Below are 19,426 nucleotides of genomic sequence, written 5' to 3'. Positions count from 1 at the left end.
GGTATGAAGTGCGATATTGACATGTGTCACATTGTCTAAAGGAGGATCGGTGATTGCATTCTCTTTCGGACTTTACTGCACGTAAGTCTCCTAACGTATCAAACTGTAATGGTCGTATACATTACTTTAAGCGTAGAAGATATCGCTGCATTAATTTCAGAAAAATCGGCCGTTGGTCAGTCTACAATTTGGGATGTGCCTCGTTTGAACTTGTCCCCATCATGGTTTTACCAATGGATTCCCTATGATGTACTGCGCTTACTAGATTTCTGCGTTAACCCAAAATTAAGAACTGTCATATTAACGATAGAAAACTTGCCGAAAGTTGTTGCAAAAAAAATAGACGTTCTTCCAAGGGTGCCTTCTTTATTGGAACTGGCTAGAGACGTCTCCAGGAAACACATCGTTGAACGATTTGAGGTGAAAACAGCTAAAGAGTTTTATTCAATAGTGAACGGTCTTCCTATAGGCGAAAGTAACAAGAAAATAATCAAATTTGAAACGCCGTTATACCATATGTACGTGCCTAGTGATGAGGAAGGTAATGACATGGTCGATAACCGTTACAATTTATTGTCACCGCCATCGTCAGGTGACTACAACATTAACAGTGACAGTGACAGCGACAGAATTGAAGAACTTCTGTATGATATGTACGTGCCGACGGACAGTGAAGAGGGAGAAAGTGACGATGAGAGTGAAAGTGAAAATTTTGAAGAGGATATGTTGAGATTTAGCTGAAAAATGTCTCCCATTTGAAATGTTGTAAGTAAATTTTGTATATTTTTTAAACGTGCAAATTTCATTTTCTTTTAGCACAAATGCGACCGCTGATGTGTGTTATCAGAACGTGCTATATTATGAACATAAACAGTTGAAGTTATTTGATTTATACACATTTCATTCGTCTGCATTTGTGCGAACCGCCCCCTGCCACGATAATATTTACGCCACTGGTTTTTACTGTATGGTTTTGCTAAAATTTCGGGTTACTTTAACCATTGTTTCAGTATATATTCAAAAATCGTAAAAATAAAAAAAAAATGGACAATCGAAAATTTAAAAATTCCGAAAATTGAAAAATTGAAATATGGAAGAACTGAAAACTCAAAAATCGAAAAAAATTAATAATGTAAAAATTGAAAAGTTAAAATTGAAAAATCGAAAAACTGAAAAATCACAAAATTGAACGAAATATTCAAAAGTATGTATTTTGCAATTACGCTCCACTATTTATAACAACGAATGAAAAATTCCTCACAATTGAGATCGGGGCGAGTGGGGAGGGGTTAATCTTTAATCAAAAAATTGAAAAATTTCAAATGGAAAAATTGACGAAACGAAAAATTAAAGAAAAAGTGAAACTGAAAAAACAAATAATTATAAAAACTAAAACGAAAAATTGCAAATTGAAAAATTAAAAATTTAAAACACGAGCAACTCAATTCGAAAAAGTGCAACATCTATAAATTGAAAAATTCAAAAGTTGGAAAGTCGAAAAAATGAAACAAAAAATGAAAAATTGAAGAACTAAAAAATTCAAGTCTATAATAAATTAAAAAAGAAAATGAGGGGTGAAACGCACCATTTTATTTACTTCTAATTTGCCTCTTTTTTGGTGCTAAAAGCATCCAGATTTTTGGGGAAAAATTCAAAACTGTAACATTTTACAACTTAACTTTGAAATTGTAAGGCCTTCCCAAAAAATTATGACATCATCTTAGAATTCTACCGAACAAATGTTCTTTAAATTTTATAAAATAACATATTCTTGTATGTGTGATTTATGAATCTGTGTCGAGTTTTCACCCTCAGCATCCAGGCTATTGGGAAAAAACAACATTGTATAACAATATTTTACAATGTAACTTTGAAATTGCAAAAACCGAATGCTGTGAAATCGTGAAAAATTTTAAGGTTATTTGAAACTTCATAAATCGTTGGCCAAAATTTATCCGTCATCTTACATTTTTCCCGAATTTCTTCAAATTTATGAACGTTTTTGTGAAAAAAACTGGGTATGAATTCATCAGTCAGTCCTTTCCTTTGCGTTGAGTACACAAAATCAACCAAATGTCATTTTTTTTAATCGCTGATGTTTGTGCTAGTAGTTGAATTTCGTCCTTATCATCCTTTTTCGTCCTTATCGTCCTTTTTCGTCCTTTTCGTACTTTTCGTATTTTTCGTCCTTATTGTATTTTTTATCCTTTTCGTCCTTTAAGTCCTTTTTGTTCTTTTAGTCCTGTCGGTCCTTTCAGTAGTTTTAGTCCTTTTAGTCAACAGGAAAGTTAAACATGTTTCCAGTTTCTTTTTGGGAAAAGACGTTATATTCCTTTCTCGTCCTTTTCGTTCTTTTTCGTCCTTATTATCCTTTCTCGTTCTTTTCATAGTTTTTCATCTTTTTCGTCCTTTTTCGTCCTTTTCGCCCTTTTTCCTTCTTTTGTCGTTCTTTTCGTCCTGTTTGGCCTTTTTCGTCCTTGTTCGCCCTTTGTCGTCTTTATCATCCTTTTTTGTCCTTTTCGTGGTTTTTCTTCCTTTTTCGTCCTTGTTCGTCCTTTTTCGTCCTTATCGTCCTTTTTATAATAATATTAATATTAATAAAAATAAAAATAATTTTTATTGAACCAATTTTAAATAAATAAATTAAAAACATTGGTACAAAAGGTACTGATACAGGAAAAACTGATATTAATCTGACCTGACATTAGTATTAAATGAAGTTTATTTATTAATAATTTAAAGCAGACCTAAATTTATATTTGGTATTTCCCCATTCAGCAGTCGTTGTTTTAGCAGTTTCTCTGAAGTTTGATTAAAAATGGGGCTCTTCTCTACGCCAATGACATTATTTATAACATACGCCGCCAAGTAGGAAAATAAAGACTTAAAACATAGGTACCAGGTTATGCGTGGTATGTCAGCTGAAAAACACACATTTCTTAAGTTTTTATTGTGGATAGTCGATCGCAGCACTATTTTGTTAATCAAATAAGAAGGTGCTGATGTGTGCAACACTTTGGAAACAATTAAGACGTAATGAATGAAACGTCGTTCACCTGACTTCAGCCAATTTAGTTGTCTAATGAAGGGGGTCACATGAGCAAAACGTGGAACAGTTAATGTATACCGGGTACAAAAATTTTGAATTTTCTGTAGCCGATATTTTTGCAGCTGAGATAGACAAAGGCCGTATACTGTGTCAGCATAATTTAAATGAGATAAAATCAAAGTATCTGACAGCCGCTTTTTAGATTTAGTATCCAGAAAAAACCTGTAAGGACTTATTTGCTTAAAAGATAAATAGTATATTATTATCAGCCAAGGTTGCAGAGCCAAGCATTCTAGAACGAGCGCAAATTAGAACCCGAGATGCGCAGCGTCGAGGGCTCTGAAGCGCGAGGTCTAGAAGTGGCTGTGCAACCGTGGTTAATATACTATTTTTTTCACTAGTAGAAACCATAAGACAACAAACTGAAAAAATAAACGTTCAATTTTTTGACGCAACATGATTTTGTTTTGGTTTCCAATCAAACTTAATCTAAATCTTCAACACAAAGAAAACCGTTTATACTTGTCGCTGAGTTAATCATTTTATCTTCTACCGTCTACCAACTACCGTGCGTATACTCAAGTAATGTTTGTAGCACACATTTGTTCATTTTTTAAGAAATAATCACATCAAACATTGCGTACATAACCTCAATTTTTCTTTTTGAACCGGTGGTCGCAAAAGTTGAATTTGTTATCTCTAAATGAGTCGACATTTGCATGCTTGATGGCTGCTAGTGAAAAAAAGGTTTTTTTGCAAATGTGATTGACATGTTCCACAAACTTTAGTTGGCTATCAAGCATAACTCCCAGACTCTTAACCACAGAGGAACTTTTCAGGACATGATTGTTTACTTTTAATTCAACGCGATTTCTACACTGAAGAAGCTTTGTAGGCATACCAAACAAAATCGTTTCACATTTACTGTGATTGAGTTGCAAGCAGTTGTTTACGCACCATTGCTGTACATGTTCTAGATCTCTATTCATAAGGTTAACACACGCTTCAGTTTCTTCAGAATTGAAAGTGAGATAAAGTTGTACATCATCTGCATACATGTGTACACAGCAATGTTTAATAACTTTTACTAAGTTGGCAGAATATAAAGAAAAGAGAAGAGGTCTAAGTACCGATCCTTGGGGAAACCCGGAACTTAAAGCCATCATATTTGATTTCTGACCATTACAGTCAACTAACAGCACGATTAAATAAATAATTCTGGAACCAGTTCAAGGTGGCTCCATACATTCCATAATATTTAAGTTTGGTAACCAACAGAGATATATTGAGGCTATCAAATGCCTTGGACATGTCAAGCAGAGTTAGCAAAGTGACTTTACCAGTGGAGAATCCACTAAAATTGTCATCAACCAAGGAAATGAGAACTGTAGATGTACTGAAGTTTTCTCGAAATCCGGACTGTTGCGACGGAACAATGTTTTTCTTCATTAGAAATGTTTTAAATTGAGCACATAGTGCAAACTCAGCCACTTTTAGCGTGTTACAAATCAGACTTATTTTCCTAAAATCATCTAAAGAAACAGATGTTTTTTTCTAGGAATCGGCTTCACCAAAGAGAAGTTCCACAGTTTAGGGACTTGTCCCTGTTCAAAAGCGAGGTTGATAATATGAGTGAGTGGTTCACTAAACCAAGTAGAAGCTAACTGAAGCATTTTACCTGTAATGCAATCACACCAGCACAGGTTTCAAGTTTGAAACAAAGGTCTCTATTGTTGCAATATCTACCGGTTTGAATAAAAATTGATCGGATGAAAAGGATTGCATAGTAAAAGATGAAAGATATTGCTGCTCACCACAGCTGGAAAACTTTGGGACAGATTCAATAAAATGTTTATTTATGTCATTTACATTAAATTCAGTAGTTTCATCCTTGCCGTCCCTTTTCGTCCTTTTCGTCCTTTTCGTCCTTCTCATCCTTTTTCGTTCTTTTCGTCCTCTGTCGTCGTTTTCGTCCTTATTTGTCCTTTTCGTCCTTATCATTCGTTTTCGTCCTTATCGTCCTTTTTCGTCCTTGTCGCCCTTTTCGTCCTTTTCATCTTTTAGTCCTTTTAGTCCTTTTCTTTCAACAACAGGAAAGTTAAACATCTTTTCACTTTCTTTTTGGAAAAAGAAGACTTCGTCTATTAAAAAAATAGACAAAATATAAACACACAATTTTTTGGCACAAAGAACAAGAGATATAATAAAAAACATAGTGTCAATATATTATTCAATACTTTTGGACTGTACTTCTAATGTAAGCCACGTAGAATAACTTGTACTTTCTCGTTTTTCTCGAAAAACTGAAGAAACGAAAAACTGAAAAATTCAAAACTCGTCAAATTTCAAATCGAAAACTGCAAACTCTCAAAATTGAAACTCGAAAATTTAAAAATGAAACCTCGAAGAGTTGCCGCAGAATTGTAAAAAAAAAACAAAAAATTGAAAAAATAAAAATAAAGAAAATAAAAAACTAAAACGAAAAATTGCAAATGGAAAAATTAAAAATTGAAAACTCGAGGAACTCAATTCGAAAAATTGCAAAATCTATAAATTGAAAAACTCAAAAGTTGAAAACTGAAATTTTTGCACTGGTAATGTTTTGGAAGTCCTGAAATGAAAAATTTGACAATAATTTTGACAGCATGAAATCCACAACGCATTTTATTTATTTATTTATTTATTTTTCAAAAATAGATATGTCAAATTTATGGAATTAATTTCACCACTAGTTTTCCCATTGGAATTTTGCAACATTAATAATAATCTATAGGTACTTACAATTTTCCCACAAGCTTCCAGAACAATTCGCCGTTTTCTATTTGAAAAACGTCTTTGTTTCCATCCATTCCTTTAACTTGTCTTTTAAAGACGATTTGACTTTGGGATTTTTAAAAATACTAGGTGGTAAATAATTTTTAACACTTTCACACTTTTGAACATTACTTTACGAAAACCCAACACGAACCATATGATAGGGGAAAAGAACTCGAAAAGAAAGTTGTAGGAGGACTTGGTGTATTTAATACTTCCAAGCTCTTCCTAGAAAAGCAATATACGTTGGTACTTAGATCTGTAATAAAATGTATTGTTTGATAATTTACCTTTTTTAGTTCCACAGTATTGAACTCTTTTTTTCATTTCAGGAAAGAAATACCCATTTGGCGTTGCAATCACCGTCCACCCATCTACCGCTTCAGAATGTCTGTATATTCGTACCTGGATGTCTCCCCATTTCATCTACAGTTTGATAGAACCCAACCCTCTTTGAACAGCTTTCACCACGCTAATAATCTTCCACTATACTACAGCACAGACCCCGCGGAAATAAAATTCTGCCTAGACCATGGCTTGGACCCAAATTTTATCCACAAAGACAAGAAGACCATTTTCCGCCTTATTTTGAATGGGTTTCATTGGAACGGAATCTACGATGAATGCCTAGACGAGACGGTAGCCATGTTACTCTATTATGGAGGCAACCCCGCAATAGAAAGTCGCACTGATAACTGCTCCGAATTGTTTGGTTCATACAGCGCGTTCGAATTTGTGTCGCTGCAGATGTATGATCAAGTATCAAACTTTGTTTTCCAGGAACTGTTCATGCATACCATGAACGATGACTCCAAGTATGGCAAACTGCGTTTGCAGACGTTTCTTCACCTAGTCTACAAGCAAAAGTTCTTGGAGAAATCACAAGACCGCAATCACGTGAAAATATTTCTAGTCGATAGATTAATTAATTACGATTTAGAATTTGTGATCAATGACAATAAAGATCACTCATTTTTGCTAATATGTTTGATGGGAATGGATTTCGAGCGCTTTAAAACAGTAGTCCGGAGACACCCGGAGGCTGTAAGAGCTGCTCTGGAGTCACAAGAGGTGCCGAATTGTGTTTTTAGATCCTTTTCTGTCTTCCAGGTAAGGATGGAATATTTATTGTCTACAAACGACTTCTATTTCAATTGCGTTATAGAATTATTCGAAAGAGTGGACGGCAGAAGTATTTGTGAATCTGGAGATTCAGAACTAGAAGCCACAACATTCGTTTTGTTCATGGTCGAGCATGGTATGAAGTGCGATATGGACATGTGTCACATCGTCAACAGAAGGTTCGTTGATTGCATCCTCTTTCGGACTTTACTGCACCTAGATATAGAATTAGATACGAACAAGTACAAAAGTCTCCTAACGTATCAAACTGTAATGGTCGTATATCTCGTAAACATTACTTTAAGCGTAGAAGATATCGCTGCATTAATTTCAGAAAAATCGGCCGTTGGTCAGTATACAATTTGGGATGTCCCTCGTTTGAACTTGTCCCCATCATGGTTTTACCAATGGATTCCCTATGATGTACTGCGCTTACTAGATTTCTGCGTTAACCCAAAATTAAGAACTGCCATATTAACGATAGAAAACTTGCCGAAAGTTGTTGCAAAAAAAATAGACGTTCTTCCAAGGGTGCCTTCTTTAGTGGAACTGGCTAGAGACGCCTCCAAAAAACACATCGTTGAAAGATTTGAGGTGAAAACAGCAAAAGAGTTTTATTCAATAGTGAACGGTCTTCCTATAGGCGAAAGTAACAAGAAAATAATCAAATTTGAAACGCCGTTTTACCATATGTACGTGCCTAGTGATGAGGAAGGTAATGACATGGTCGATAACCGTTACAATTTATTGTCACCGCCATCGTCAGGTGACTACAACACTAACAGTGACAGTGACAGCGACAGAATTGAAGAACTTCTGTATGATATGTACGTGCCCACGGACAGTGAAGAGGTAGAAAGTGACGATGAGAGTGAAAGTGAAAATTTTGCACAGGATATGTTGAGATTTAGCTGAAAAATGTCTCCCATTTGAAATTTTGTAAGTGAATTTTGTATATTTTTTAAACGTGCAAATTTCATTTTCTTTTAACACAAATGCGGCCGCTGATGTGTGTTATCAGAACGTGCTATATTATGAACATAAACAATTGAAGTTATTTGATTTATACACATTTCATTCGTCTGCATTTGTGCGAACGCCCCCTGCCACGATAATATTTACGCCACTGGTTTTTACTGTATGGTTTTTCTAAATTTTCGGGATACTTTAACCATTGCTTCTGATATTGGAAAGTCGGAAAAATAAAAAAAAAATTGGTCTAAAGAGTTTAGACAGTACTTCCCTCGCTGTCGGAAACTTGACGACTGCATGCCTATTGTGTTTTTTTTCTCATTACATTTTTGTAGTGGGAATTTAAAAAAAAATTGCGATGACGTCATCAACATTTTTGCAAGGACACGTATATCGCTTGGGATAGATGTAGTGTAATACTAAGAATAAAATTATTATATTCTCAAATTTTCGGGAAAATGAATTGGGTCGTTTTGAATATTGATTTGTAATAATCAATAAAATAACGAAACAATTTACTCTCGTATACGTATCAGAGGCAACTGAAAATCGTGTATGTATTCAAATTTTTTGGATTTGCATATACAGGGTGATTCAAGAAAATAAATGAAAGCGTAAATTTATTTTACTGATTTACTCAGGAACTACAAAACCGAATGCTTCGAAATCTTGAAGATATTTTAAAATTATCATAAGCATGGTAAATTTTTGATCAAAACGTATTTGGTCGTCCCCCCTAAAAAAATTATGACGTCACCACAAAATTTTACTGAAAAAATCCTATCTAAAATGTACAAAATATGGTGAGTCTCTTCTTGTGATTTATCATTCCGTTCAAATTTTTTCGATTTGCATATACAGGGTGACTCAAAAAAATTAATGAATGCGTAAATTTATTTTATTGATTTAATCAGGAACTACAAAACCGAATGCTTTGAAATCTTGCAGATGTTTTAAGGTTATAAAGAGCATAATAAATTTTTAGTCAAAATATATTTGGTTATCTTCTACAAAAAGCTGATGACGTCAGCTCAAAAGCCGAATAAATCGTATCTAAAATGTACAAAATATGATGAGTCCGTACTTGTGATTTATCATTCCAATCATATTTTTGGATTTGCATATGCAGGGTGACTCAAAAAAATTAATGAAGGCGTGAATTTATTTTATCGATTTAATCAGGAATTAGAAAACCGAATACTTTGAAATCTTGGGAATATTTTAAAGTGATTATAAGCACGGTAAACTTTTGTTCAAAATGTATTTGTTCATCCCTCCTAAAAAAATTGATGACGTCACCCTTAAATTTTGCTGAATAAATCCTATCTAAAATGCAAAAAATATGATGAGTTTGTACTTGTGATTTATCATTCCATTCATATTTTTTAGATTTTCTTAAGAGGTGGTTCAAAAAAATTAATGAAGTCAATTTATTTTATTGATTAAATTAAAGGCAACACTTATTATTAGTATTACACCCCAACCAACCCAATTTGGTAGACACAAAATTTGTTAAAGGAAAAACTCGGTTGAAACATAAGGGTAGCAGGCTTATTTACATCGACTTTAACATTACAGACCTGCATTTGTTTTATGCGCTCACTTGGTTCCGCGAATGTGAAATAGACATGTTTATAATCAACCAATTGTGAATTTCACCGTCAAGAATTAAAATAAAACCCAATGTTTTATATAATAAGCGGAAGTCGAAGCAATAAAACCGATGGTCGTTTTGTTTACAGTTTCTCTGTTTGACTCTCACGTATGCTGTTACGCTTGTCATCTTAAATTAAGAATGTTTATACATAAACGATTTTCAGTTGCCGTATACGTGAGTAAATTTTTTCGTTATTTTATTGATTATAAAAAATCAATATTCAAAACGACCCAATTCATTTTCCCGAAAATTTGGGAATACAATAATTTTATTCTTAGTAATACACTACATCTATCCCAACTGATATACGTGTCCTTGCAAAAATGTTGATGACGTCATCGCAATTTTTTTTAAATTCCCACTACAAAAATGTAATGAGAAAAAAACACAATAGGCATGCAGTCGTCAAGTTTCCGACAGCGAGGGAAGTACTGTCTATACTCTTTAGACCAATTTTTTAATTTATTATAGATTTGAATTTTTCAGTTCTTCAATCTTTCATTCTTTTGTTTCATTTTTTCGACTTTCCACCTTTTGAAATTTTCAATTTATCGATTTTGCACTTTTTCGAATTGAGTTTCTCGAGTTTGAATTTTTAATTTTTCCATTTGGAATTTTTCGTTTTAGATTTTATAATATTTTGTTTTCAGTTCCACTTTTTTCTTAATTTTTTGTTTCGCCAATTTTTCAATTTTTTGTTTTTCTTTTATACAATTCTGCGATATCTTTCGTAGTTTTATAAATGTAATTTCAAAATTTCCCTAGAAAGTTCAACCCTTTTAAAAACATGTTTCATATGGTAATTTCTTGTAGAGAAATGCAAATTTTGCAACTAAGCTCCACCCTTCAGCTCAGGATGAATAAATAATTCATCACAATTGAGAAGGGGCGGGTGGGTGGGGCTTATATTTATCCATTTTTTTTTTAATATACGAAGTCTTTTTTCTTACCAAAAAACAGAAAACTTATGAACTATCCTGTTGTTGTAAGAAAGCTCTATATATTAAACAAAAACACGAAGATTAAACCCCCCCCACCCGCCCCGATCTCAATTGTGATGAATTTTTCATTCGTTGTTAGACCGAGGGTGGAGCGTAATTGCAAAATACATATTTCTCTACAAAAATTTACCATTCTCACACATGTTTTAAGTTTTTTGTTTTGAAAAGAAGGCTACAGGTATGATAAAAAATCAATCAAATCTGTCAAATTAAACAAAACATAACGTTAATTAGGTGATTAAAAGTAGGGTAAAAACGGGCATTACAAATCGAAAAAACGTAAATTGTAAATTCGAAATACTGGAAATTAAAAAATCGGAAAATCGGATAACTGAGAAATTTAAAAATTGCATTATTAAAAAAATTGAAAATTGGAAAAATAATTGCGAAATCACGAATTAATGTAAATAAATCTTTTAATATTACAACAAAACAAAAACGCAAGACAAAAAGACTACCCTTTTTGTAAGATGTCTAAATTCTAGTTTCGTGGGACTAGTGAAACAAACCGTCAAACTTTCACAGATGTTACCATTCCTGAAAATTGAGAAAACATGTAGACAAATTATTTCAATCTTGCATACAGTATTTGATACACAAAAACTCAGTGTGTGAAATAATTTTGAAGACAACGGTGAAAATTCCATAAATTTGCTTCTCGAGTTAAATAAATAAACAGTCCTTTATTTCATATTAATTTTAGATATTCTTTAATTTCATATATACACGAGTTAACCCAACAACATGACAATTTCAATTAACAAAAACTTTAAAATACCGTGGTTTAACAACAAAATAATATTAATATTAGAAAATATGTTATTATCTCATTTTAGTGCAAATCTGCTTAATATAGATTATTGAAATAAAAATCATTACTTAATTACGATATTGTGGTGTCCCAGTTTGAATTACAATTTCGCGCTGAGAAAAAAAAAAACGCGCGTAACTGCGTTTGGATAATTTGAATTTGAAAAATAAATTAATAATATCAGTCATAAACATGTAGAGACTTTCAGTCGCAGATGAATCACGCTCTTTGCCTTACTCTTCTCATAATTATCTAGGTAGACTAGCTTTAACCTTGTTTGTAGATTTAGTTACATACAGATCATTTGCAAACTTTTTAGCCTTCGAAATTTCGGTCTTATCTAATTTTTTATAAGACTTGGAAATTATTTTGTTTATTAAATTATTAACAGTTAAATCATAGAATATTCTTACTGTATTACGCATTTTTTTTTTTTTAGTTTATAGGTAAAGCGGTTATTATTTATTCCTGCTTTTCTTGATCTGGAAAATTGTGTTTTCCGAACGATGGGAAAAAACTGGTCCATAGCTTCTAAAATCATGTTTAGAAATATTTCAAAACCCGCATTACCATTGAAAGTGTTAAGTTCCTTTTTTCATTTCAGAAAAGAAAAGAAATCTTCCACCATCTACTTGCTTTTGCAACCACCGCCCCCTATTAACGCTTTAGAATGCTTGTTGAATACAGTTTGATAGAAACCGATCTTCTTTGGACGGCTTTCACTACGTTAATGTTCCATTATATTACAACACAGACTCGCGAAAATAAAATACTGTCTCGACCATGGGGTGGACCCAAATTTTGTCGAAAAAGACAAGAAAACCATTTTTCACCTTGTTTTGGATGAATTTCATTGGAACGGAAAGTACGACGAAACTTTAGACGAGATGACAGCGATGTGGATATTGTACGATGAAGTATAAAATTTTGTTTTTGAAGCAAAAGTTTTTGGAAAAGTCTCAAGACCGCACTCACGTCAAAATATCTCTCGTCGACAGACTGATTAATTTTGATTTAGAATTTGTGGTCGACGACAATAATGATCACACTTTTTTTCTAATATGTTAGATGGGTATCGATTTTGATCGCTTCGAAATAGTCGTCAGGAAACATCCGGAAGCTGTAAGAGTCTGAAGTCAGAACAAGTGCCGGATTGTATTTGTAGACCCTTCTCTGTCTTCATGGAAAGGATGCAATATTTATTGTCTACCAACGACTTCTAATTTAACTGCGTCATAATTTTTTTCGACTTTTTTAATTATAGAAAAGTTGCCAAAATTTGTTTCGAAAAAAATGGAGGTCCTTCTAAAATATATCGTTGAAAAGTTTCAAGTGAAGATGGAGGGGTTTTAGTGTGGCAAGCAATTTATTGCAGTCTCGCAGTATCCCTAGCTAGCTAGCTAGGCATTCTCGTAGAAAATCCTACCCTAGTTCAAAGAGGAGTCCAAGACGGTAAGTGGTTTTGTCTGCTTTTAGCTCGAGTAGAAAAATAAATTCTGTCATATTTATAGGTAGAAAGAAGTTCTACATGACATCGTGAAGGCAGTTGCGATCTATTCAAGAGGCTAGTAGAAGAAAACCGTCCAATTTTCGAAACAATGAAGCTGTACTAATTTTGAAAACCATTATATACCGAAGGCAAGACTATATAATCCAGTCTATTGGGCAACTGGTTACTTTCATATTTTCTCTTGATGGGTCATGACCATTAGAGTACGAAAAATACAATATTGATACAATTATTTACATTTTTCACACATGCAGGATATTTTTTATTTTCATATATTTAAGCTTTTTTTACCTGTTTTTTCATGTATTTTAAGGTACTTTATCATGTTTTTTTATTGCTTTTTTTTAATAAAAAGTCAATTTTTGTCGTAAAGTTTTTTTTTGGTGTATTTTTTTAACATTTCACCTCATTTTGTAATTGAGTCCGTCGGTCTGTCTGTCTGCCGTCCTGATTTTTTTTAGACAGGTAATCTCCGAAAGTACTGGGCCGATTGTTGTCAAATTTTGTATTTATATTAGGTTGGTAAAACGCTAACCAAAATTTGTCTAATCATCGCCACCAATAATGTGATGACGTCATTTCAAAATTGTACATAGAAAATGGGTTTTAAATTGTACATATAAAATAACATAGTGCTACACTTTTAGTTGCTGTATACTTGCTTATCTCCTCCAAAAAATTGATGATGCCATCTCAAAATTTTGCTAAAATGTGCACAATATGATTAGTGTGTGATTGATCACTGCATTCATATCTTTTAAATTTGCTCAAAAAAATTAATGAGTGCGTGAATTTATTTTATTGATTTAATAAGGAACTGAAGAACCGAATCATTTGAAGTCCTTTAAAATCATAAGCGTGGTAAATTTTTGATCAAAATGTATTTGCTCATCCCCCCTAGAAAATTGATGACGTCACCTCAAAATATTGCTGAATATATCCTATCTTAAATGTGCAAAATATGTTGAGTCTATACTTGTGATTTATTTTTGATTTATAATTAATATTTTTTTAATTTTGACGTACAGGGTGTCACAGAAAAATTAAGGACTGATTTGTTAACAAAATAAATATCCAATCAGATTTAGGAATTTGCTCGTTACGATGGAAATATGCAATTTAACACCTTTTAAATTTAAGTTTTTGCAAGTTTAATAGGGGCAAAATAAGTTTTATCTTAGCAAGTGCTAGCCCCGCCCACCCGCCCCCTATTTCCTCAGAGTTTGTCATTTTCCAAAATAAGTTTTACCTTCGCAAGTACTAGCCCCGCCCACCCGCCCTGTATTTATTCAGAGGGTATGGCGTCTGCCAAAATCAGTCTTATCTGAGCAGGTGCTAGCCCTGTCCACCCGCCTCTATTTTCTTAGAGGGTATGTCATTTGCCAAAATGTTTTGTTTAAAAATGACAGATTTGATTGACTTTGACTTTTTTATCATACCTGCAGCCTTTTTCTCAACAAAAAATTTAAAACATGTTGAAAATGGTAAATTTTTGTAGAAAAATATGTATTTTGCAATTACGCTCCACCCCTCGGTCTAACAACGAATGAAAAATTCCTCACAATTGAGATAGGGGTGGGTGGGGGGTTACTCTTCGCGTTTTTTTTTTTAATATATAGTGCTTTCTTCCAACAACAGGATAGTTCATAAGTTTTCTGTTTCTTGGTAGGAAAAAAGACTTCGTATATTAAGAAAAAATGGACAAAATATAAGCCCCACCCACCCGCCCCTTCTCAATTGTGATAAATTTTGTATTCATCCTGAGCTGAAGGGTGGACCTTAGTTGCAAAATTTGCATTTCTCTACAAGAAATTACCATATGAAACATGTTTTTAAAAGAGTAGAACTTTCTTGGGAAATTTTTAAATTACATTTATTAAACTAGGAAAGATATCGCAGAATTGTATAAAAGAAAAACAAAAAATTGAAAAATTTCAAATGGAAAAATTAAAAATTTAAAACTCGAGAAACTCAATTCAAAAAAGTACAAAATGTATAAATTGAAAAATTCAAAATTTGGAAAGTCGAAAAAATAAAACAAAAAAATGAAAGATTGAAGAACTGAAAAATTCAAGTCTATAATAAATTAAAAAAGAAAATATGGGGTGGAACTCACCATTTTATTTACTGCTAATTTATCCCTTTTTTTGGTGCTATGAACATCCAGATTTTTGGGGAAAAATTCAAAACTGTGTAACATTTTACAACTTAATTTTGACATTGTAAGGCCTTCCCAAAAAATTATGACATAATCTTAGATTTCTACCGAACAAATGTCCTTTAAATTTTATAAAATAACATATTCTTGTGTGTGTGGTTTATGAATCTGTGTTGTGTTTTTATCCTCAGCATCCAGGTTATAAATAAATAAATAAATAAATAAATAACTTTTATTGCCCAACAGATATACAATCCTTTTATAGCACAATACTAAAAAGAGAAAAAAAAAAAAAAAAGTAGTACATACGATAATACTATAATAAAAAATATATAAAAAAAAATAAAAAAATATAGTAATATGAAAATAATAATAAATGCTTTCCCATTACATTTTACATCAACAAAAAATATCTTCATATAGTTTTCCAGCATTTATGTACATATGCGATAGTGGCGCTTTACGTAACAAGTTGGTTCTTGGTCGTGGTGGTAAGAAGGTACTTGCGTGTCGAGAAGCGATTGTTGGCACGTACATAGAAATCGACGCTAGATAGCAATTGGAGGCAGTCGATCTTGCCATGTATAAGCTTCCACAGAAATCTTGCACTATGGATATCCCTTCGGTTACTTTAAGCTAAGTATTTGGTGTTTTGATAATAGAAAGTTATAGTCTATACCACGCTCAGGATAGTTACCATCAATTTTGAAACACAAGTATTTGAGAAAGCGGCGTTGAATTTTTTCAAGTACCAGGCTATGTGACGCATAATAAGGATACCAGATAATGGAACCATACTCAAGTTTGCTTCGAATAAAGGCAAAATATAATATTTTCATTAAGATCGGGTCAGTGAAATCTTTAGCAGTTCGATATATAAATCCTAGCATCTTGAACGACGCTAGGGAAATATTGTTAACATGTTGCCAAAAAGAAAGTGGCGAATCAAATGTTATACCTAGATCTTTAGCATTTTGACGTTTTTTTAGATGTTGGCCATTTATAGTATACGTAGAATGCACAGGATTTACTTTCCTTGTGAATGTCATGTAGAAGCATTTCTCAGGATTTAATACCAGTTTAACATTACTGCAGTAATTTACTAATTTATCAAAGTTAGTTTGAAAGATTTTAACATCATTGATATTATTAATTGAAGAGTATAACTTTATGTCGTCTGCATATGCCAGTACTTTACAATTAAGAAGCTCTAATAGATCATTGATAAATATAACAAAAAATAAGGGACCCAAATTAGATCCTTGGGGGACTCCGGAAGTGGAAATAAAATTCTTGGACTTAAAACCGTTATACGAAACATAGTTAGGACGATTATTTAAATACGATTGCAATAACTTGAGAGAACTGGCCGCAAATCCAAAACAGCTTAGCTTATTTAATAAAGTATAATGATCTATTGAGTCAAAAGCGCTAGAAAAATCAGTATAAATAACATTGACTTGATTATTATTTCTGTCTAATTCTTGCGAGATAAACTGTGTAATTACTGCTAAATTGGTAATTGTTGACCGACCTGGTAGAAATCCATGTTGGTGAATGGAGAGATGACTTTTAATATCATAATAGATATTTCGATAAATGAGAATTTCGAATATTTTGGCGAAGTTAGAAAGGATTGAAATAGGTCTATAGTTTTTTATTAAGTGGCAATCACCTTTTTTAAAGATAGGAACAATTCTCGCTATCTTCCATTTATCTGGAAATGTTGCTGACTTAATGGCTAGGTTAATGATAATGGCAATAGGTTTAGCAAGGACAAATCGGGTATCATGAATCAAGAAACTAGGAACGAGATCATCTCCGGCTGTCAATTTATTAGATAAAGTTGACATTACAGATATAACTTCATCTTCGGAAACATTTTGGAAAATAAAAGAAAGACTATTAGTGTAAGCATCTGTTACAGTAGCATTTAGTTTTGGTCTAAATGAACTTGAAAATTGTTCTGCAAACATATCAACACAGTGCTGAGGATTCTCACTTTCCCTGGCATTATGACACAGTTTACTAGGAATACGAGTAGTATCTTTCTTAGATTGAACATATTTCCATAGATTTTTTGGAGAATCATATAGAGAATTTTCAATTTTATTTAAATGACTATGGTGTGCAACATTTATTAATCTCTTACATTCACTTCGAAGCCTCTTAAATTCGATATAATAAGAATCATAGCAAGTAATTTTCCATTTTTTATGGTAGTATTTTTTTAGTTTTAATTTTGAAATTATCGTTTTATTAAACCAGGAAGGAAAATGCGATTTAGTTGATCTATACTGCGGAACTGAAGAGTGCATTATGCTATAAAATTTATCATAGAAAGAATCCAAACAAGAATTTACATCACTGAAGTCCATTAAAAACGACCACTCAACCATCAGCAGATCACTATACAAGTTTATGTAATTGGCTTTTCTGAAATTGTACCTAGTATTGTCAGCAGTTGGGAACTTATTAGTTTTAGAAGGTAGAAGAAACTCAGTCGTAATTGCCAAAGAAGGATGATGAGCATCCTCTGGGACAAATGGAAATTCCTCTTGAGAAACTGAAATGTTACAGTCAAAATTTGATAGAATTAAGTCCAGCATTCTATTATTAGCATTTAATACAGAGTTATGTTGTCTAAAATTAAGCAAATTACAAAATGTAGAAAACAAGTGTTCTTTACTACGAGGAGAATTATATATTAAATTGTTACTACTGTAGTGCGTTAAATTGAAATCTCCAACAAATAAAGTTGGTTTATTCAGTAATACGGACTCTAGTGCCTCAAAAAGTAACTCCAAATTGGCAGAAGAAGTATCAGGAGGCACATAAATGGCTGCTAAATAAAACTGAAACGAATTGAAGAGGCAACCGCAAACAACCAAATCAATAGAGGGCACTATGTCTGTAATTATTGTAGTATCAATAACATTGTAAGTGATTTTATTAGACAAACAAACAAGAACACCACCTCCCTTAGTAATTCCGATAGTTGAAAATTTTCTATCAGATCTAACAACACTATAAAATGAAGGACATATTTCAGAATTAAAAAAAGTATTATTTAACCATGTTTCCGTTGCTACTATGATATCAAAAGAACATTCAGATATATTTTCATAAAATACGTGCAATTTAGAACGTAAGCCTCGTGTATTTTGATAATATATGTTTAAGGAGACTGGTAATCTGTTAGGCGATTTTAGTTTACCGTGGGGCTAACAGGGAGTTTTGATGATATAATAACAGGAATTCCTCTGTCATATCTAATTCTTAGATTTGATTCGCCGTTCGCGATACGTTGATTCAGCTCAATTTTTGTGTTACGATATAGCTCTAATTGCATAGGAGTTCTATCTCTTGTAATAAAAATGTTATTAAATCGAGTCGACTTTTTTAGTTCTTTGGACATGCGTAGTACAGATATTACCGAATTTTCAGATGGCAATGTTATTTTTATGGGACGACGTCGATCAGTCATCGTAGCATCAAATTTACCAAGCCTAATAGGTTTTATGTTGTCATTATCAGTAACTGATAAACTCGACAATACATCTTTAACAAAAACAGTATCAACAGCTGATTGCTCATCTTTAGATGTATTATTTTCCTCATTGTTTCCATAAATAATTATGTTGCATTTTCTTTTTTCCCGTTCGGAGATTTCTTGAATAATTTTTTCTATATCTAACAAAGAATTAGTTGGAGACTGCGATCTGGTGGAAATAGCAGATTTGAGGAGTTTAATTTCATTTTGTAAAGCCACAGTAACTTCCTTTAACTCATTTATGTCATTACCGACTTGAGAGCAACACTTGCAAGTCCATGAGAGCCCAGATTTTTGATGTATTTTTCTGGCCTCAGTGTTACTTACGTCAACACACTCGATTTTGAAGGACTTACTGGAGATGCAACAACTAACCATTTTATGTGGCTCGGCATTTTTACCACAACAAGTGCAAGTATTCATATTAATGAATGATACTTAAATTAAATAGGTAAGTAAGGAGAGACAAGGACACACCCTTCACGCTGGCGGTGCCTATCGCAGCGATTTGAAAAAATATATATGTCTATACACACACAAGGATAAACAGGCAACGGAAAAGTTTAAGCAAGGAAACACCAGGAATAACTTTAAGTATATGGCACTCACTTGTTGGCAAAAAATTGACCGATAAGTATAAGCGAGTGTGATTTTCTCACAATGATGGGTACTAATACCACGTAAAGTTATCTATTAGCAAAAGAAGTCACAAATCAGTGGGCACAATCTTCTTAGGTACACACTTACATAGTTATTTAATTAAATTGCAGAAACTAACT

At 32.8% G+C, this 19,426-nt stretch overlaps 1 protein-coding gene across 3 annotated transcripts; it reads left to right on the top strand.

Annotated features, from left to right (window-relative positions):
- Nucleotides 1-268: 268 nt before the first annotated feature.
- LOC135138701 (uncharacterized) lies at nt 269-13,185 on the top strand. Of its 3 annotated transcripts, none has more exons than XM_064068682.1 (7): nt 269-420; nt 470-765; nt 6,196-6,973; nt 7,029-7,164; nt 7,320-7,924; nt 12,031-12,878; nt 12,938-13,185. In XM_064068682.1, exons 2-4 carry the CDS (start codon nt 761-763, stop codon nt 7,083-7,085), a joined length of 840 nt encoding a protein of 279 aa, XP_063924752.1. In that variant the 5' UTR covers nt 269-420; nt 470-760; the 3' UTR covers nt 7,086-7,164; nt 7,320-7,924; nt 12,031-12,878; nt 12,938-13,185. The 3 variants fall into 3 exon arrangements, with proteins under 3 accessions (XP_063924752.1, XP_063924753.1, XP_063924751.1); XM_064068683.1 differs by having other exon boundaries at nt 7,029-7,700; nt 7,752-7,924; XM_064068681.1 differs by having other exon boundaries at nt 7,029-7,924.
- Nucleotides 13,186-19,426: the final 6,241 nt, after the last annotated feature.

The sequence above is a fragment of the Zophobas morio genome, unplaced genomic scaffold (genome assembly GCF_036711695.1).
Source record: "Zophobas morio isolate AGI-343-1 ecotype UQ-CSIRO unplaced genomic scaffold, CSIRO_AGI_Zmor_V1 ptg000030l, whole genome shotgun sequence".
NCBI lineage: Eukaryota > Metazoa > Arthropoda > Insecta > Coleoptera > Tenebrionidae > Zophobas > Zophobas morio.
Note: the sequence above shows the minus strand (reverse complement) of the source record. Positions and strands in the feature narration are given on the sequence as shown.

Bases quoted from the DNA above. Each gene is read 5' to 3' on its own strand.
- LOC135138701 (XM_064068682.1), top strand. The intron at 6,974-7,028 runs GTAAGGATGGAA...ATTGCGTTATAG, and splicing joins GATCCTTTTCTGTCTTCCAG to AATTATTCGAAAGAGTGGAC.